Source organism: Eptatretus burgeri, chromosome 11 (assembly GCF_056783735.1).
Source record: "Eptatretus burgeri isolate ZD-2024b chromosome 11, Ebu_testis_v1, whole genome shotgun sequence".
NCBI lineage: Eukaryota > Metazoa > Chordata > Myxini > Myxiniformes > Myxinidae > Eptatretus > Eptatretus burgeri.
The window spans coordinates 19,573,400-19,589,865 of NC_140971.1; the positions used below are offsets into that span (position 1 = coordinate 19,573,400).

The following is a 16,466-nucleotide window of genomic DNA, read 5'->3' on the forward strand; positions in this document are numbered from 1 at the left end:
GAGAGTGAAGGAACGGCCTGTGTGTTTGTTTGAAAGTTTTTTTTTTTTTTGATTTGCACGTACAGGCACGAACGTACGGCTACGCGAGAACGAAGGAAACGGCCTGTGTGGTTGTTTCTGGCACACGGTTTGAAAGTTTTTTTTTTGCACGTACGGCCACGTACAAGTAATATACAACAAGGGGAGCAGGAGACAAGAGGGGTGGGAGAGGGAAGGAAAAAAACAGTATGGAACAGAGACATAAGGAGATCTGTGGAAGGGAGAGGGATGGGGTGCAGTACACGGGGTAAACAAGATGGATACTACAGGAACTTTCAGGAAGGAAACAGGGAATACGAAGGAGGTGGATCAGCGATACATATATATATATATATATATATATATATATATATATATATATATATATATATATATATATATATATATATATATCTCGATCGATACATGCATATATATATATGTATATGTATATGTATATATATATGTATATATATATATATGTATATATATTTATATATATTACATTTTTCGCGCCAATGATGGAGATCACGTGATTAACGGGAAGAATCTGTTGTCTTGAAACCGCGAATAAGATGGTTTGGAGAAGGTACGTGACACGTGTTTTATTTTTTCCAGAACACGACAACCTCAAGGTCTATATTAATTTACCATAGTGTACCTGTTGTATACTACTCTCTACCTTACAGTAGCGTACTTCTCTGCACTCTATAACCTTACAGTACCGTGCTTTACCGTACTGTACCTTACAGTACCGTGCGTTACTGTGCTCTACTTCACATTACCGTGATTTACTTCACTTTTAATAACCTTACAGTACCAACCTTTACTACACTCTATAACCTTACAGTACCAACCTTAACTACACTCTATGACCTTACTGTACCAACCTTTACTGCACTCTATAACCTTACTGTAGCAACCTTTACTCCACTCTATAACCTTACTGTACCAACCTTTACGACACTATAACCTTACAGTACCAACCTTTACAACACTCTATCCTTACAGTACCAACCTTTACTACACTCTATAACCTTACTGTACCAACCTTTACTACACTCTGTAACCTTACTGTACCAACCTTAACTACACTCTATAACCTTACTGTACCAACCTTAACTACACTCTATAACCTTACTGTACCAACCTTAACTACACTCTATAACCTTACTGCACCAACCTTTACTACACTCTATAACCTTACTGTACCAACCTTTACGACACTCTATAACCTTACAGTACCAACCTTTACTACTCTATAACCTTACTGTACCAACCTTTACTCCACTCTATAACCTTACTGTACCAACCTTTACTACACTCTATAACCTTACTGTACCAACCTTTACGACACTCTATAACCTTACAGTACCAACCTTTACTACTCTATAACCTTACTGTACCAACCTTTACTCCACTCTATAACCTTACAGTACCAACCTTTACTCCACTCTATAACCTTACAGGACCAACCTTTATGACACTCTGTAACCTTACTGTACCAACCTTACAGTACCTACCTTAACTACACTCTATAACCTTACAGTACAGTACCAACCTTCACCACACTCTATAACCTTACTGTACCAACCTTTACCACACTCTATAACCTTACTGTACCAACCGTTACTACACTTTATAACCTTACAGTACCAACCTTTACTTCACTCTTTATAACCTTACAGTACCAACCTTTACTTCACTCTGTAACCTTACAGTACCAACCTTTACTTCACTCTGTAACCTTACAGTACCAACCTTACAGAACCAACCTTTACTTCTCTTTATAACCTTACAGTATGAACTTTTACTACACTCTGTAACCTTACAGTACCAACCTTTACTACACTCTGTAACCTCACTGTACCAACCTTTACTACACTCTATAACCTTACAGTGCCAACCTTACAGAACCAACCTTTACTTCACTCTTTATAACCTTACAGTACCAACCTTTACTTCATTCTGTAACCTTACAGTACCAACCTTTACTTCACTCTGTAACCTTACAGTACCAACCTTACAGAACCAACCTTTACTTCTCTTTATAACCTTACAGTATGAACTTTTACTACACTCTGTAACCTTACAGTATGAACTTTTACTACACTCTGGAACCTTACAGTACCAACCTTTACTACACTCTGTAACCTCACTGTACCAACCTTTACTACACTCTATAACCTTACAGTGCCAACCTTACAGAACCAACCTTTACTTCACTCTTTATAACCTTACAGTACCAACCTTTACTTCACTCTTTATAACCTTACAGTACCAACCTTTACTTCACTCTTTATAACCTTACAGTACCAACCTTTACTTCACTCTGTAACCTTACAGTACCAACCTTTACTACACTCTATAACCTTAGTACCATGCTTTACTACAATCTACGTTACAGTACCAACCTTTACTACACTCTATAACCTTACAGTACCAACCTTTACGACACTCTGTAACCTTACAGTACCAACCTTTACTACACTCTATAACCTCACTGTACCAACCTTTACTACACTCTATAACCTTACAGTGCCAACCTTACAGAACCAACCTTTACTTCACTCTTTATAACCTTACAGTACCAACCTTTACTTCACTCTTTATAACCTTACAGTACCAACCTTTACTTCACTCTTTATAACCTTACAGTACCAACCTTTACTTCACTCTGTAACCTTACAGTACCAACCTTTACTTCTCTTTATAACCTCGCAGTATGAACTTTTACTACACTCTGTAACCTTACAGTACCAACCTTTACTTAACTCTGTAACCTTACAGTACCAACCTTTACTTCTCTTTATAACCTCGCAGTATGAACTTTTACTACACTCTATAACCTTACAGTACCAACCTTTACTACACTCTATAACCTTACAGTACCAACCTTTACTACACTCTATAACCTTACAGTACCAACCTTTACTACACTCTATAACCTTACTGTACCAACCTTTACTACACTCTATAACCTTACAGTACCAACCTTAACTACACTCTATAACCTTACAGTACCAACCTTTACTACACTCTATAACCTTACAGTACCAACCTTTACTACACTCTATAACCTTACAGTACCAACCTTTACGACACTCTATAACCTTACAGTACCAACCTTTACTACACTCTATAACCATAGTACCATGCTTTACTACAATCTACATTACAGTACCGTGATTTACTTCACTCTTTACAACCATACAGTACTGTACCAAACTTTACTGCACTATTTACTGCACTGTGCCTTATAGTACCGTGATTTACTTCATCCTATATAACCTTACAGTAGCAGGCTTTACTAAACTCTACCTTACGGTACCATACTTTACTATACTGTACTTTACTTTATTGTACTACACTTTACTACTCCCAACTTCACAATGCCATACTTCACATTATAATTTACAGCACCAAACTTTACTACACTCTACAATACTGTACTTTACTTCACTCTACTGTGCAATACTGTACTTTACAACACATGAGCTGCACACTGCTTTGCAGTACCATCGTTTACTACACTCTACAATACTGTACTCTGCGACATCTACTTTGCAGTACCAAACTTTACTACATATTGCTTTACAGCATCATGCTTTACTGCACGCTACCTTATTTTACTGCACTCTACCCTACAGTACCATACTTTATCATGCTCTACCTTACAGTCCCCTCCGGTGCACCATGAACCAAGATCTCTCTGGTGAAGACCACAGAACGAACCCTCTGGGATCTACGAGCGGTTCCGATGGAGGAAGCGCGGTCAGTCCAGGAGGTTCTCCCGCAGACCACTGGTCCAGTGTCGATCCACCTGACGAAGAGTCGGGTTCGGGTACGTGCCGTTTCCTCCGTTCCTTGCTCTTCCTGTTACCGTACATAGTCTGTGCTGGTTCATGCTGTGCACTGTGGAACATGTATACATGTGACGTCACCACGTGTATGATCCACCATCTTGGATTAGAGTTCGAACAAATAAAGCGAAACATCATGTGAACTGCATCATTGTTTTTGCATCATACTAAAATATGTCATCGTTGCTTATCCAATCTCAATCAAACTTGCCAGGGCGATTAAAGATCATACGATGGAGGTTGTAGTGACTTTTTTTGTCCTCTCTCCTCAAGGGGGTTTCCACCTTGGACAAACGCTGTGTTGAGGTGTATCGATAGATTATCGTGCCCTTTTTCCAAGGCTGCTTCTCTCAACAATAGTAGTCATGATGATAGCATCATATTAATATTATTAGAAAAGAATATAAATAAATCGTAAATGTGCCTTGTTCTCAGCTCTCCAGAGAGGGCAATTTCCTTCTGATGGGACAAAGCTTCGTCAAGTTATGGTGGAAAATGTAAAAATGTCGATAATTAGGTCATGACCTTAAAATTTTGTCAAGGTCAAACGATGTCACCTCCGCATACTTCGTATTCACATTATTGATGCAAAATTTCATTTTGAAAGTGAGCCAGCTCAGAGATACAGCTCGTAAATTTTGGAAATTAAAAGTGCAGGAAGAAAATAAATATTCTCAATGTTGGTTTTGTCCTCTGAAGGGGGTGTAAGAAACTCTGTGGTACCATAATTGTAGCGCTCATTGTACAAATAACCCCGATAACAAACAGCAATAATCCTTCCCCTATCATATACAGGGGTAGGTGGGGTTAAATATATCATTGAGATTGTAAAGTGAGCACTTGTTAATACCATATTGTGATCAAGACTTTTTGTTGGAATATTTATAGTTTGGTTTAAATGGATTGTTTTTGTTTCAGATTTTATAAAAGTGAAGGTGAAATCAGAGTTTGTCGATGATTCGTTCCCTCAAGATGAAGGTTTGAATCACAAACACATTGTTGATGATTTCGTTGTCATTGTTTATGATAATAATGTTACAATCCAGAGTAAACTTGACAACAGTGGTGTATCCGTTACTTGTTATTTCTTCCGAGGAACAAATATCCATGAAGTTTGGTATTAAATTGTGAATGAAAATCCCAGCCATGTTATTCATCCTCCATTCCTGTTTACTTGAGTTTATACAAATCAGGAATATCAATCGCATTCCAAACGGTAATCATGTCAATGTGGATCCCAGATATTTTCTCGGATATCCTGAATATTTATATATTTACTTTGTGTGCTTTGAGAAACGTACCGTGATGCGTCGGGCTTGGAGATGCTTCAAACATGGGCCTTTAGGCTGTAACTCTCAAATGCCTGATGACTACCTGTGGTTGTAAAAACGCAAACTCTCTCATAAAAAATAATATTACTATTCTTGGAGCGTTGCGATGGTGTATCAGGTTTCAGGCACAAGTGTACTGAGTTTATTTATTACTATGATTTACGCAATAAACACAGTTATTTCACTGGAACAGCACTCAGTGGAGCGTATACCTCCAGCCAGACTGAACAGTTTACATTTTTTTATCCCATTGATGGGCCAGATCTGCATCCGGACCTGAACCAAAATCTAATTAGCTTGTTCTTGTCACCGACCAAACTCATCCAACTTGCTTTCGCCAAACCCGTCCATAACCTTTAAAAATTATCATCAAAATTTAATTACTTCTTTGTCACACGCCCAACCTCTCTACCAAGTGTCTTCCAAATCCATCTAAATTTTTGAGATATCGTGCCATATATAGTTTTTGGCCTAACCTTTAAATGGTGAAGAATCACTTAAACAATGTGACTGCCCAAAATATGACTGTGATCACCCAGATGAGACTATTCGTCACATTGTGAACGAGTGTCACCTTCGGAAATTTGATGATTTATTTAGTAAGGGCAATCCAACGAACAATAATCCTGTGACTTAGCTGTCCAACTTCGACTTCAAACTGTGAGCTGTAATTTGTCATATGCAAGATTGAGATTGAGTTTAACATTAAAATATAAATTTTATCTGCATCTGGATCTTCACCATAATCAAATCACTTAGTCCATGTCACACACCCAACCTGTCCACCAAGTTTCGTACGAACCTGACCATAACATTTTGAGATATCATGCTCACAAATGGACAGAGAGACAAACAGAGGTGAAAACATGTCTGTCCATCTTCGGTGGTGGAGGTAATTAGAGGGTTTTACCACGCTTTCAAAATTGATATATATATATATATATATATATATATATATATATATATATATATATATATATATATATATATATATATATATATATATATATTGTTGTGGTTACCAAATTCGCAAACCACCATTCAGGTCCCTTAGGTGAGGTATCTCGGTAAGTGCATGTGTAGTTAGGCCCAAACCCGTTGTCTAGTGGGAATACATGTCATTTATGCGAGCTGCGACTCTTCAGGATAGCCGTTTTTCTTTTACTATCTTTATTTTGGACCAACCGCCATGATTACCACCACAACCACAACATCAACCACAACGCCGCTTCACCACAACCGCCACGACCTTCACGTCACACCTCGCAACCGTAGCATCGCCACCGTTCTTGCCCCGCTGTGGGTACCGGTGTTGGACTCGTGCAGGGCGCACGTTGAACAGCGTGTACAAAATCACGGATTTTGTGCTTCAAAAACGGATCAAAAACGACACACGCCCACTTTTTGCCGTCCAATCGGTGAGCGAGGGGCGATTTGGCCCCGCCTCCAGGACGATCGATATATGCAAATTTGTGGATCAAAAAGCCTTCACGCCCACTTTTTCTCGGGCCAATGGGGAGCGAGGTGAAAGGTCAAAGGGAGGGGGTCAAAGGCGAAGCTACGGGGGGATAAAAGGACCGTGTTCGTCAGTCAGAGAGTGTGGAAGTCTGGAGCCCGGGCCTTCCGCAGTAGCTGGAGAAGCTGAAGAGAGTCGAACGAGGAGAGCCCAAAGAAGAGTCCAGGGTGGAGAGTCCAGAGGCGGAGAGGCGGCAGCGGCGAAGGCAGACGAGCGGGTGCTCGCGACGGTGCCGGGAGCTGCACGCCCGAGGAAGGCCGGCAGCGCGACCTGGCCGAGGTGGAGACGCACACCAGGGATAATAAAGATCCTCATACCCCGAGCATCAGCAACCCCTCCTGTTTCCCCCGCGCTGAGATAGTGCGACCAAGGGGGCCCCTTTCCCACCCCCTGCCAGGCACTGTCCGCGAGGCCCGCGGAGTGAGGGCGCCATCGCTCGCTCCGCGTCTCATCACCAGACGGGTAGGCGCGACCCGGTCTCGGCCTCAGGCCCGCCTCATTCTTGGGGATGTTCTTTTCCTTGGTTTTGGGTATGTGTTGTCGGCGCCGTCTGTCAGAAGTAGAATTGTATAAGTGTTGCCGTGTGCTCGGTAGTCGGTATTAGCTCTGCACTGTGTTTTCACTTTTATATTTGCTTTTTGTGTAAATGGAATTGTGTTTTCTTTTTTTTTTGTGTGCTTTTGGTGGAATTGTATTTGTGTGCTTCCCGTGTGCCGCGAATAAATGTGCTTTATTGTTGAACTGTTCTCCCGCTTCGCTTCGTCTTTTCCTCCCATTGAATCCTCATCTTGCTTCACGTAAAGGGTTGGTAGTGGGCTGAATACGCCCGATAATTAATCGAACCGTCGAGGTCGACGATAACACCGCTCGGTTATTCTGATAGTACGGAACGGGTCGCTTAAGTGGCCCGTGTCCGAAGTCGACCTGCGGCGAGGTGCGATCGCCCGGTCTACCCTCCGCGTGGGTACTTAGGTAGGTCGAATTTGGCGAGCAACCCTATCCCACGCGGGGCTGATTGTCTCGATCGCGGTGAGACCGAAAGGTCCACCCGTGACTGGTTCCCGGCGTTAGTCCGAGAGGGTCACGACTGGATTGTCCGTCTGGTGGGCGACGTGCCGCGATTCGAGTTACGTGGCCGTCAGCACGCCGGCGGGCGCGAAAACCGCAACACTGGTGTCAGGTCGTGCGATACAAATTCATCGCCCTCCTCGCGGCACTGATATCGGAGAACAGGAAAACAGGCTCTCCTGTCTCCGGCTAAATTCACGGGAATCGGTCCAGGGGTGAGAGGAGCGACCCCCGATTCCCTCCAAATTACGAGCGAGCAAATTAACCCTTCACGAGAAGCAAGATGGCGTCTCAAGGCGAGCGGGAGCCGGGGGTATTAGAAATGTATATGTGTAGTAATGTAGAATCCATGGTCCAGGATGGAATCCCCGTGCAGGAAATGTTGATTGTGCAGGAACACGGACTCGCCCAACTGAACCCAGAGCCCGAAATAGGTGCGGCAGCGGCCGCCGTGTATGACACCTCCCCCCCCCCCTCTCCACCAAAACCCTTCCCCAACCCCTGCCGAAACGGCTCACTCAAGCGCACCCGACATGGCCCAGCTATGCGCCATGCTGGCGGCAATGACAACGAGGATGGATGCGAATACACAACAAATAAATGCGGATATGAAAGGCATGAACGAAAAGATGGATGCGTATACACGAAAGATGGATGCGAATACACAACAAATGAACAAAAAGATGGATACAAATACAAATGAAGTGAAAACGACGATGGATGCGAATACACAGCAAATGAGGGAAGAGATGAAAAAGCTGCGGGGTGAGACGCAGAACATGGGCCGATGCCTGCAGGCGGGCATGAAGGCCGTGACAAAGGAAATAATAGTTGAGACAAGGGAGGTAAAGGGTGAAGAGTTGGCAGAGACACGGGAGATAGAAAAAATAGAGGAAAGACTACACGAGGAAGACGGGGTAAGTGACGTGCACACACACACGGAGGCAGTGGAGGACAATGGGGGTGAGCTGGCGGACTGGGTAGAGACCCAGTGCGAGCACCTGGATGGCCTCCTCCAGGAACGAGGGGAGGGAGTCTGCCCCCTTGAGGCGGATCACGACCAGGTGAGTTCGGTCGTGCTTTGCGAGGTTGGGGGGACGAGTGCTGTGGACAGGTGCACGGAGAGCTTGGGGGGTATAGAGGCCCCGGAGACCCTTGTGGGGACGCAAATCCCCAGTGTGGTTGTCCCTGTGTGTGTGGTGCAAGGTGCGAGTGCGTCCCCGTGTGTGGAAGCGACCCCGTGTGTGAGTGGTGTGGTGGCGATGGTGCCAGAGTACGTGCTTCCCAGCACGCCGTGTGTGGATGAGGCACCGTGTGTGGAAGAGGCCGTGGGTGTGAGTGAAACGGCCTGTATGAGTGAGGCACCGCGGGTGAGTGCCCCCGCGTGTGTGGGTGAGGGACCGTGTGTGGAAGAGACCGCGTGTGTGAGTGTCGCCGTGTGTATGAGTGAGGTACCGCGGGTGAGTGCCCCCGCGTGTGTGGATGAGGCACGGAGTGCGAGTGAGGCACCGCGGGTGAGTGCCCCGCACGCGTGAGTGAACGGCCATGTGCAAGGTCGCTGTGTGCCAGGGAGACCGTGTGTGTGAGAGAGCGGTATGAGAGGGAGATGTCGGTTGGCATGCGGGAGCACGCAGCCGCGTCTCCCGGAGTGAATGTGATTGAGTGGACTGTGTGCGTCGTAACACGCAGGTATGCGTGTGTGGAATGGAGGCGACGACGGAGACATGTGAGTAAAGAAAGCCGAGTAGCGGCTGTAGTTGTTTCGGGGACCGTGCCGGGTTCGCCCAGCAGTGAGCACGCGGTTCGTGCTGTGCAACGCACGAGACCACCACGTGCTCGCTTGCGAGAGTGAAGTCCCGGTCCGGAAACGCACGCGGTGGATTTGCCGATCCCGCGGACGGACAAAGTTTAGGCAGGACTACGGATTTGGACCGGACGGGTTCTCCACGCGATCGTGTGTGTTAAGCTCCAACGGGCAAAGCACATGTGTTCGCGTGGGGAACCCCTCGAGACGTGGGGCTTTTTTTTTTTTTTTTGCGCACGGTGACGTCATGGCTGCACGTGTGGTTGGAATCCGGCAGGAGGGGTATCCCGGCCGGATCGTGCCGTCCAAGGAGGGACGAGGAACACGTGCAGCTGCATGACGTCACGGGCAGGTGCAAAGTGCGCGAGCTCTGAGTTGCCGCGCAGGTGCTGCGCATGGAAAGGAGGGAAAAGACAAGCCTCACTTTCGGGTGCACAGGATTCCTGGGTAAGGGGTGGAAGACCCCCTTAACCCTGGGCACAGGATGGAAACTAGTTAGGGGGAAGGGTTAGCTTAGCTAGACCGACTTCATGGGGCAGGGGTAAGTCCTCATGGAGTCCGTGGAATGGATTAGTTAGAGGGATTGTAGCCAGATTTAGGTTGGGAAATAAAATGATTTATTTGAAGACAGAGACAGACTTTGGATGTGTAGAGGGGACGTAGTTTAGCTACGTAGTGTTAAAAGGAACGTGCTGTAGTTTAAGGGACGACGTGGGAGCACGAGTTAGTTAGGGGATGTAGTTAGAAGAATGGCGGAGTTCAGCGGTGAGTGTGTTGAAGAGTTGGTGAGTTGTGAGGCATGTGCTTGGTGAGTGAGTGAGGCCAGCGGGTCTGTGTGAGTGGAGCGAATGGGGAATGCATGGTGCGATGAGTGATTGGGGGGAGGAGTCACTCCCGCCCAAGGGACCCCGGGGTCAGTATAAAGTGAGTTAGCTGGGTTAGTCAAATTGAAAAATGGAGGTCGTTTTGTTGTTGGTGGGAAAGTAGGCTCGAGACCCATTTGCAGGGGCGCAGGAGGCCTGCTGACGGGCTTGAGAGCGTGGCTGCGAAAGGTGTGTATCGCCGTGAGGGTACCCCGGGCACCAGGCTGGGTCGGCCGCGGTAGGCCATGGGCCCATGGGGGGCCGGGATAGAGTAGTGGGCACGGGTGCGCCTGCTTGGTGCGGGGGGCCCGGGGCGCCATTAGCCGCGTGGGCAGTGTTGTGGGCACGGGTGACCCTCGGAAAGGGGCCCGGGAGGCCGGCCTGCCTCGTGTGCGTTTCAGGGGAGGTGCCATGGGGGGCACTCCCCGGTGTTAGGGAGCTGGTAGGCTCGGAGGCGGTGTGGTGCCCGGGGGTGCCATAGCGGGAGATTCGGCAGAGGGTCGTGCCTGCCTAAGGGAGCCACGTGTCCCAGCCAGGAGACCGTGTGAGGGCACGGAGAGAAAATTGGGGGCGAGGCCCGAAATTGTGAGGACACCAACACAGGCGACGGGAATCTGGGTTGTTAGAACCAATAGTTTAAGCGAGAGGCGCTTGTTGAAAGCCCCGGGGTAGTTTAACAGTTAAATGGTTAGGGTAGATTAGGAGATGTACCCCTCCGCACCATCCATCCCCTCGCTGTCGTTGTGGGCCGCTGGACCCACTTTGGTTATAGATCGCTGAACTCTGGGGAGGCCATTCTGAGGCTTCATTGGGCCTCGACACAGGACGTTAGCTCTCCCTTATTCCCCTCCGGGAAGGGAACGTAGGGGTTGGGAGTAGGCTAGGTGACAGGATAGGTTAGCCGAACAAGGACGATAAAGGGGGTTAGGGGACGATTTATAGTGGGGAAGTAAAAATAAAAACAACAAAAAAATAAGTGGGGGCTAAATTGGTTTTTCACAAATTAAGGGAGTGGGTATGTACAGTGACAGCAAAGGCGATAGGTGGGAGGGAGACAGGTAGGTAGGTCCGAGCCCGCCTTCCAAGTGGCCAGCACCACCGCACCCCCTCCACCAACCTCCACTGAACGGCAAAGGCTGGCCAGCTTCATCGGCTGGCTGTTTTTTTCTGCAAGGCCTGTGCCGGCCAACTTCATCGGCAGCTGTTATTTTGCTGCAAGGTCTGTGCCGGCTGGATCGTCTGCAGCTGCTGTGCTGCAAGGCCTGTGCCGGCCCACTTCATCTGCCGGCTGGCTGTTTTTTCTTCAAGGCCTGTGTCGGCCCACTTCATCTGCTGGCTGTGTGCTGCAAGGCCTGTGCCGGCCAGTTCATCTGCGGGCTGTGTTTGCCTGCAGCGGCCTTATTCTGCGGGCTGAGTTTGCCTGCTCACCTTTGCCATGCCATGCCCACTGCCCATGTTCACCAGCCCCTTTCAATTTTGCTTTGCCCCCCCCCCCTGTTCATTTCCATGTGCGCCAGGATCAAGGCAACAGTTTGCAAGCTGCGAGAACTGCCCTGTTGGCAGCTACAACACGGGCCTGCAGTGGCAGCCCGTGCACCGTGTTTTGCGTCCATCCATTCATCCATTCATTCGTTGTGTGCCACTTGAGCTGGCACGGAGACTACGTTTGTGCAGCCCATGCACCGTTGTGGTTCACTGCGTTCAGTTCAAAAAGGGAAGGCCTTGGACTGCGTGTGAGCAGCCAGCCACGTTCCCTGTCACCTGCATTGTTTTGAGCCAGAGACTGCATGCGGGCAGCCTGGCTCCCTGCTAACTGCTTTTCTTTTGCAGAGTTCATTGATCCTGGGCCATGGTTTAGTGTAAAATTTGTAAGTTAAGGTAAGATGTACTGTAAATATGAGTGCGCCCCCGGCATGTATGTCTTAGCGCCGGCAATTTTATTTAAGTCGTCCGAATGAGTGAGTTTGTTTAGATAGTTACGCAGCCCTCAGGTTATTTATTTTGGGGACACGAATACCATGAATGTCGCACTCAGGGATCCGTAGGTAAAATGTACTAGGGGAAAACTACACATGATGGCACACGAAAATTTGACGACTCGGGACGAGTCTGTAAAAAGGGGAGGGGGTAGTGTTGTGGTTACCAAATTCGCAAACCACCATTCAGGTCCCTTAGGTGAGGTATCTCGGTAAGTGCATGTGTAGTTAGGCCCAAACCCGTTGTCTAGTGGGAATACATGTCATTTATGCGAGCTGCGACTCTTCAGGATAGCCGTTTTTCTTTTACTATCTTTATTTTGGACCAACCGCCATGATTACCACCACAACCACAACATCAACCACCAACCACAACGCCGCTTCACCACAACCGCCACGACCTTCACGTCACACCTCGCAACCGTAGCATCGCCACCGTTCTTGCCCCGCTGTGGGTACCGGTGTTGGACTTGTGCAGGGCGCACGTTGAACAGCGTGTACAAAATCACGGATTTTGTGCTTCAAAAACGGATCAAAAACGACACACGCCCACTTTTTGCCGTCCAATCGGTGAGCGAGGGGCGACGCGGGCCCCGCCTCCAGGACGATCGATATATGCAAATTTGTGGATCAAAAAGCCTTCACGCCCACTTTTTCTCGGGCCAATGGGGAGCGAGGTGAAAGGTCAAAGGGAGGGGGTCAAAGGCGAAGCTACGGGGGGATAAAAGGACCGTGTTCGTCAGTCAGAGAGTGTGGAAGTCTGGAGCCCGAAGCCTGCAGTAGCTGGAGAAGCTGAAGAGAGTCGAACGAGGAGAGCCCAAAGAAGAGTCCAGGGTGGAGAGTCCAGAGGCGGAGAGGCGGCAGCGGCGAAGGCAGACGAGGGGGTGCTCGCGACGGTGCCGGGAGCTGCACGCCCGAGGAAGGCCGGCAGCGCGACCTGGCCGAGGTGGAGACGCACACCAGGGATAATAAAGATCCTCTATACCCCGAGCATCAGCAACCCCCTCCTGTTTCCCCCCGTGCTGAGATAGTGCGACCAAGGGGGCCCCTTTCCCACCCCCCTGCCAGGCACTGTCCGCGAGGCCCGCGGAGTGAGGCGCCATCGCCGCTCCGCGTCTCATCACCAGACGGGTAGGCGCGACCCGGTCTCGGCCTCAGGCCCGCCTCATTCTTGGGGATGTTCTTTTCCTTGGTTTTGGGTATGTGTTGTCGGCGCCGTCTGTGAAGTAGAATTGTATAAGTGTTGCCGTGTGCTCGGTAGTCGGTATTAGCTCTGCACTGTGTTTTCACTTTTATATTTGCTTTTTGTGTAAATGGAATTGTGTTTTCTTTTTTTTGTGTGCTTTTGGTGGAATTGTATTTGTGTGCTTCCCGTGTGCCGCGAATAAATGTGCTTTATTGTTGAACTGTTCTCCCGCTTCGCTTCGTCTTTTCCTCCCATTGAATCCTCATCTTGCTTCACGTAAAGGGTTGGTAGTGGGCTGAATACGCCCGATAATTAATCGAACCGTCGAGGTCGACGATAACACCGCTCGGTTATTCTGATAGTACGGAACGGGTCGCTTAAGTGGCCCGTGTCCGAAGTCGACCTGCGGCGAGGTGCGATCGCCCGGTCTACCCTCCGCGTGGGTACTTAGGTAGGTCGAATTTGGCGAGCAACCCTATCCCACGCGGGGGCTGATTGGCTCGATCGCGGTGAGACCGAAAGGTCCACCCGTGACTGGTTCCCGGCGTTAGTCCGAGAGGGTCACGACTGGATTGTCCGTCCGGTGGGCGACGTGCCGCGATTCGAGTTACGTGGCCGTCAGCACGCCGGCGGGCGCGAAAACCGCAACAATATATATATATATATATACATATATATATATATATATATATATATATATATATATATATATATATATATATATATATATTGTTGAACCTGAACATTGTTGAACCTGAACAGCTCCATGACATAACGATTAGCTGTGTGGAGAGAGATGCAGTTTAAGCCTGTTATGCGTAGGCATGTTTGTTTAATTAAATTCATACGTCCTGTACAATGTCCTCAATAATACGAAACTCTTAATAGCAGTATCCAGCACTGTGGGACGTGGGCTCGTGCTCCAATTGGCTTCTCTCGAGTTTTTACATAATTTCTCATTTTTTAAAACTTTTTTCTTGAAATAAATATATATAAAGTGTTTTGATTCATTCATGCCATTGCTTAGTTTTAATGAGATATTTTTGTTTCAGGTTTTATTGTTAAAGTGAAGGTGAAGTCCGAGTTCATCGATGAATCATCCATTGAAGAGAAAGGTCTGAACCACAACGACATTCTGGTTGTCCCATTGATGAACGTACATTGTACTGAAGCTTGTTCACTCGCTGTCTTATTGTTGGTCTTGTCTCAAGGCAGTGTAACAACATAAATACCCAGCTCCTTAATAAACCAAATTTTATCTTTTTTTATCTATACTTTGAAACGTCACATGATTTTTCGAGATATTTGTGAGGAACACACATGTGGACTGCTCTCAATCGGTTACCAACTTGCAATCCCATTAATGGAGATAACATAAAGATAAATGTTATGACTATGTTGTTGCAGGTATTGATGGGAAGCTGTTTGTTGAACCTGAACTCGTCCATTGTCCTCTGAGAGGTAAATGCTCCTTTCAGTGACGTTTTTGCATTTTCCTTGTAACAGGGTGTGTTTAAAGTGGTTGAGGTGATGTGTGTTTCTTCGTTTTTCTGGAATTGCTGTTTATTCACAGCTAGATACGTACGTGTTCAGGACATGCATCTTGTGAAGCCTTCATCCAAATCAACTAAATGTATCATGCAAACACACCCTTCATCATAGGGTAAGATAACAGTTACCACAGGGTCCTTTATACGAGTGCTAATCACATTCCTACCTGCCTTGTGGTACCAACTCCTCGTTAATGTCACGTTGACGTGATGCAAATTGTTTTCTTTTGCCTCTTTCTTGTCTATTACAAGCATGTCTTTAATGATCACTAGATGACCCGTGAACCCGATGGGTTCCCGTTGTGACAGCGGTTGATAAAAAAACATTTCAAAAAAAAGAAAAGAAAAAAAAAAGATAGCTCCAGCAAACTATACCGCTGAGGTCGTTTGCTTTGATTAAATAATCCCGAAGAGTACTTGACTGAATCGGGTATTGATTTTTTTAAATAATTTTTTCGTTGCCGATTTGAACGAAATTTGTTCCTGCACACCGCAGGAGAATGGTGAGTAAGGTGGGCTGAAAACTTTTGTGCTATCGTGTACCATTTTGGCTGCATTTTGGGAACATACATACATACATACATCCATACATATATACAAGATGAGAGTTTTAGTAATATATAGATGGAGTAACTGACTGGAATGATGAAATGTAATTTACATTTTCATTACAGTTAAACTGTTGTTCGAGAAAATATCGTTCAAAATTCATGTTCTCTTAAACATCCATCACAGGCATAATATTTAGATGTAGTTTCTAATTCTAGCACAGAACTAGCGGTCTGTGTGGGCTGCACAAGGGAATAAAAACACAAAGAAAATGGTCGATTTATTTGCCGTGAAAGATGAAAAGGTGCTGACATTCTGGCCTTTATCCTTTGCCGGGGCTTTTTCACTTCGGGGCAAAGGATGAAACTCGAAACATCAGCACCTTTTCATAACGTTGTCTTGTCGACGGGTCTGACTAACCACCCATCGTTCCAGTAGTTTTGCTATTCTGCATTCAATTCACGGTTCTTAACAATTTAAAAAAAAAACCTAAGTGTCACTACAATCTGAGGCCTTACCAGGCGACGCAACACATGGGATATGAAAAGGCAGGACAATTTCTCTTATAATTAAAATGGATTTATTGCAAATACAATCGGGGATAAGGGTAGACATGACGCGATGACACATAAACAGGACAGAGCACTCAAAGGACAAAGAAGTAGGGAGGCACGCACACACTTGTGTACAACGAAAAGATATAACCCACAACCCACTTTGGTGACAAATATAAATACTGAGG

The 16,466-nt window shown here is 46.7% G+C and overlaps 1 protein-coding gene across 1 annotated transcript in view; it reads left to right on the forward strand.

Annotated features, from left to right (window-relative positions):
* Positions 1-542: 542 nt before the first annotated feature.
* Positions 543-16,466, forward strand: part of LOC147016611 (uncharacterized) — a 62,742-nt gene continuing 46,818 nt past the window's right edge. Inside the window, exons 1-5 of the mRNA XM_085847947.1 lie at positions 543-607; positions 3,699-3,862; positions 4,800-4,859; positions 14,678-14,740; positions 15,033-15,086. Of these exons, the coding sequence (XP_085704073.1) occupies positions 594-607; positions 3,699-3,862; positions 4,800-4,859; positions 14,678-14,740; positions 15,033-15,086 (355 nt within the window). The 5' untranslated portion in view covers positions 543-593. The remainder of the gene's footprint in view (positions 608-3,698; positions 3,863-4,799; positions 4,860-14,677; positions 14,741-15,032; positions 15,087-16,466) is intronic.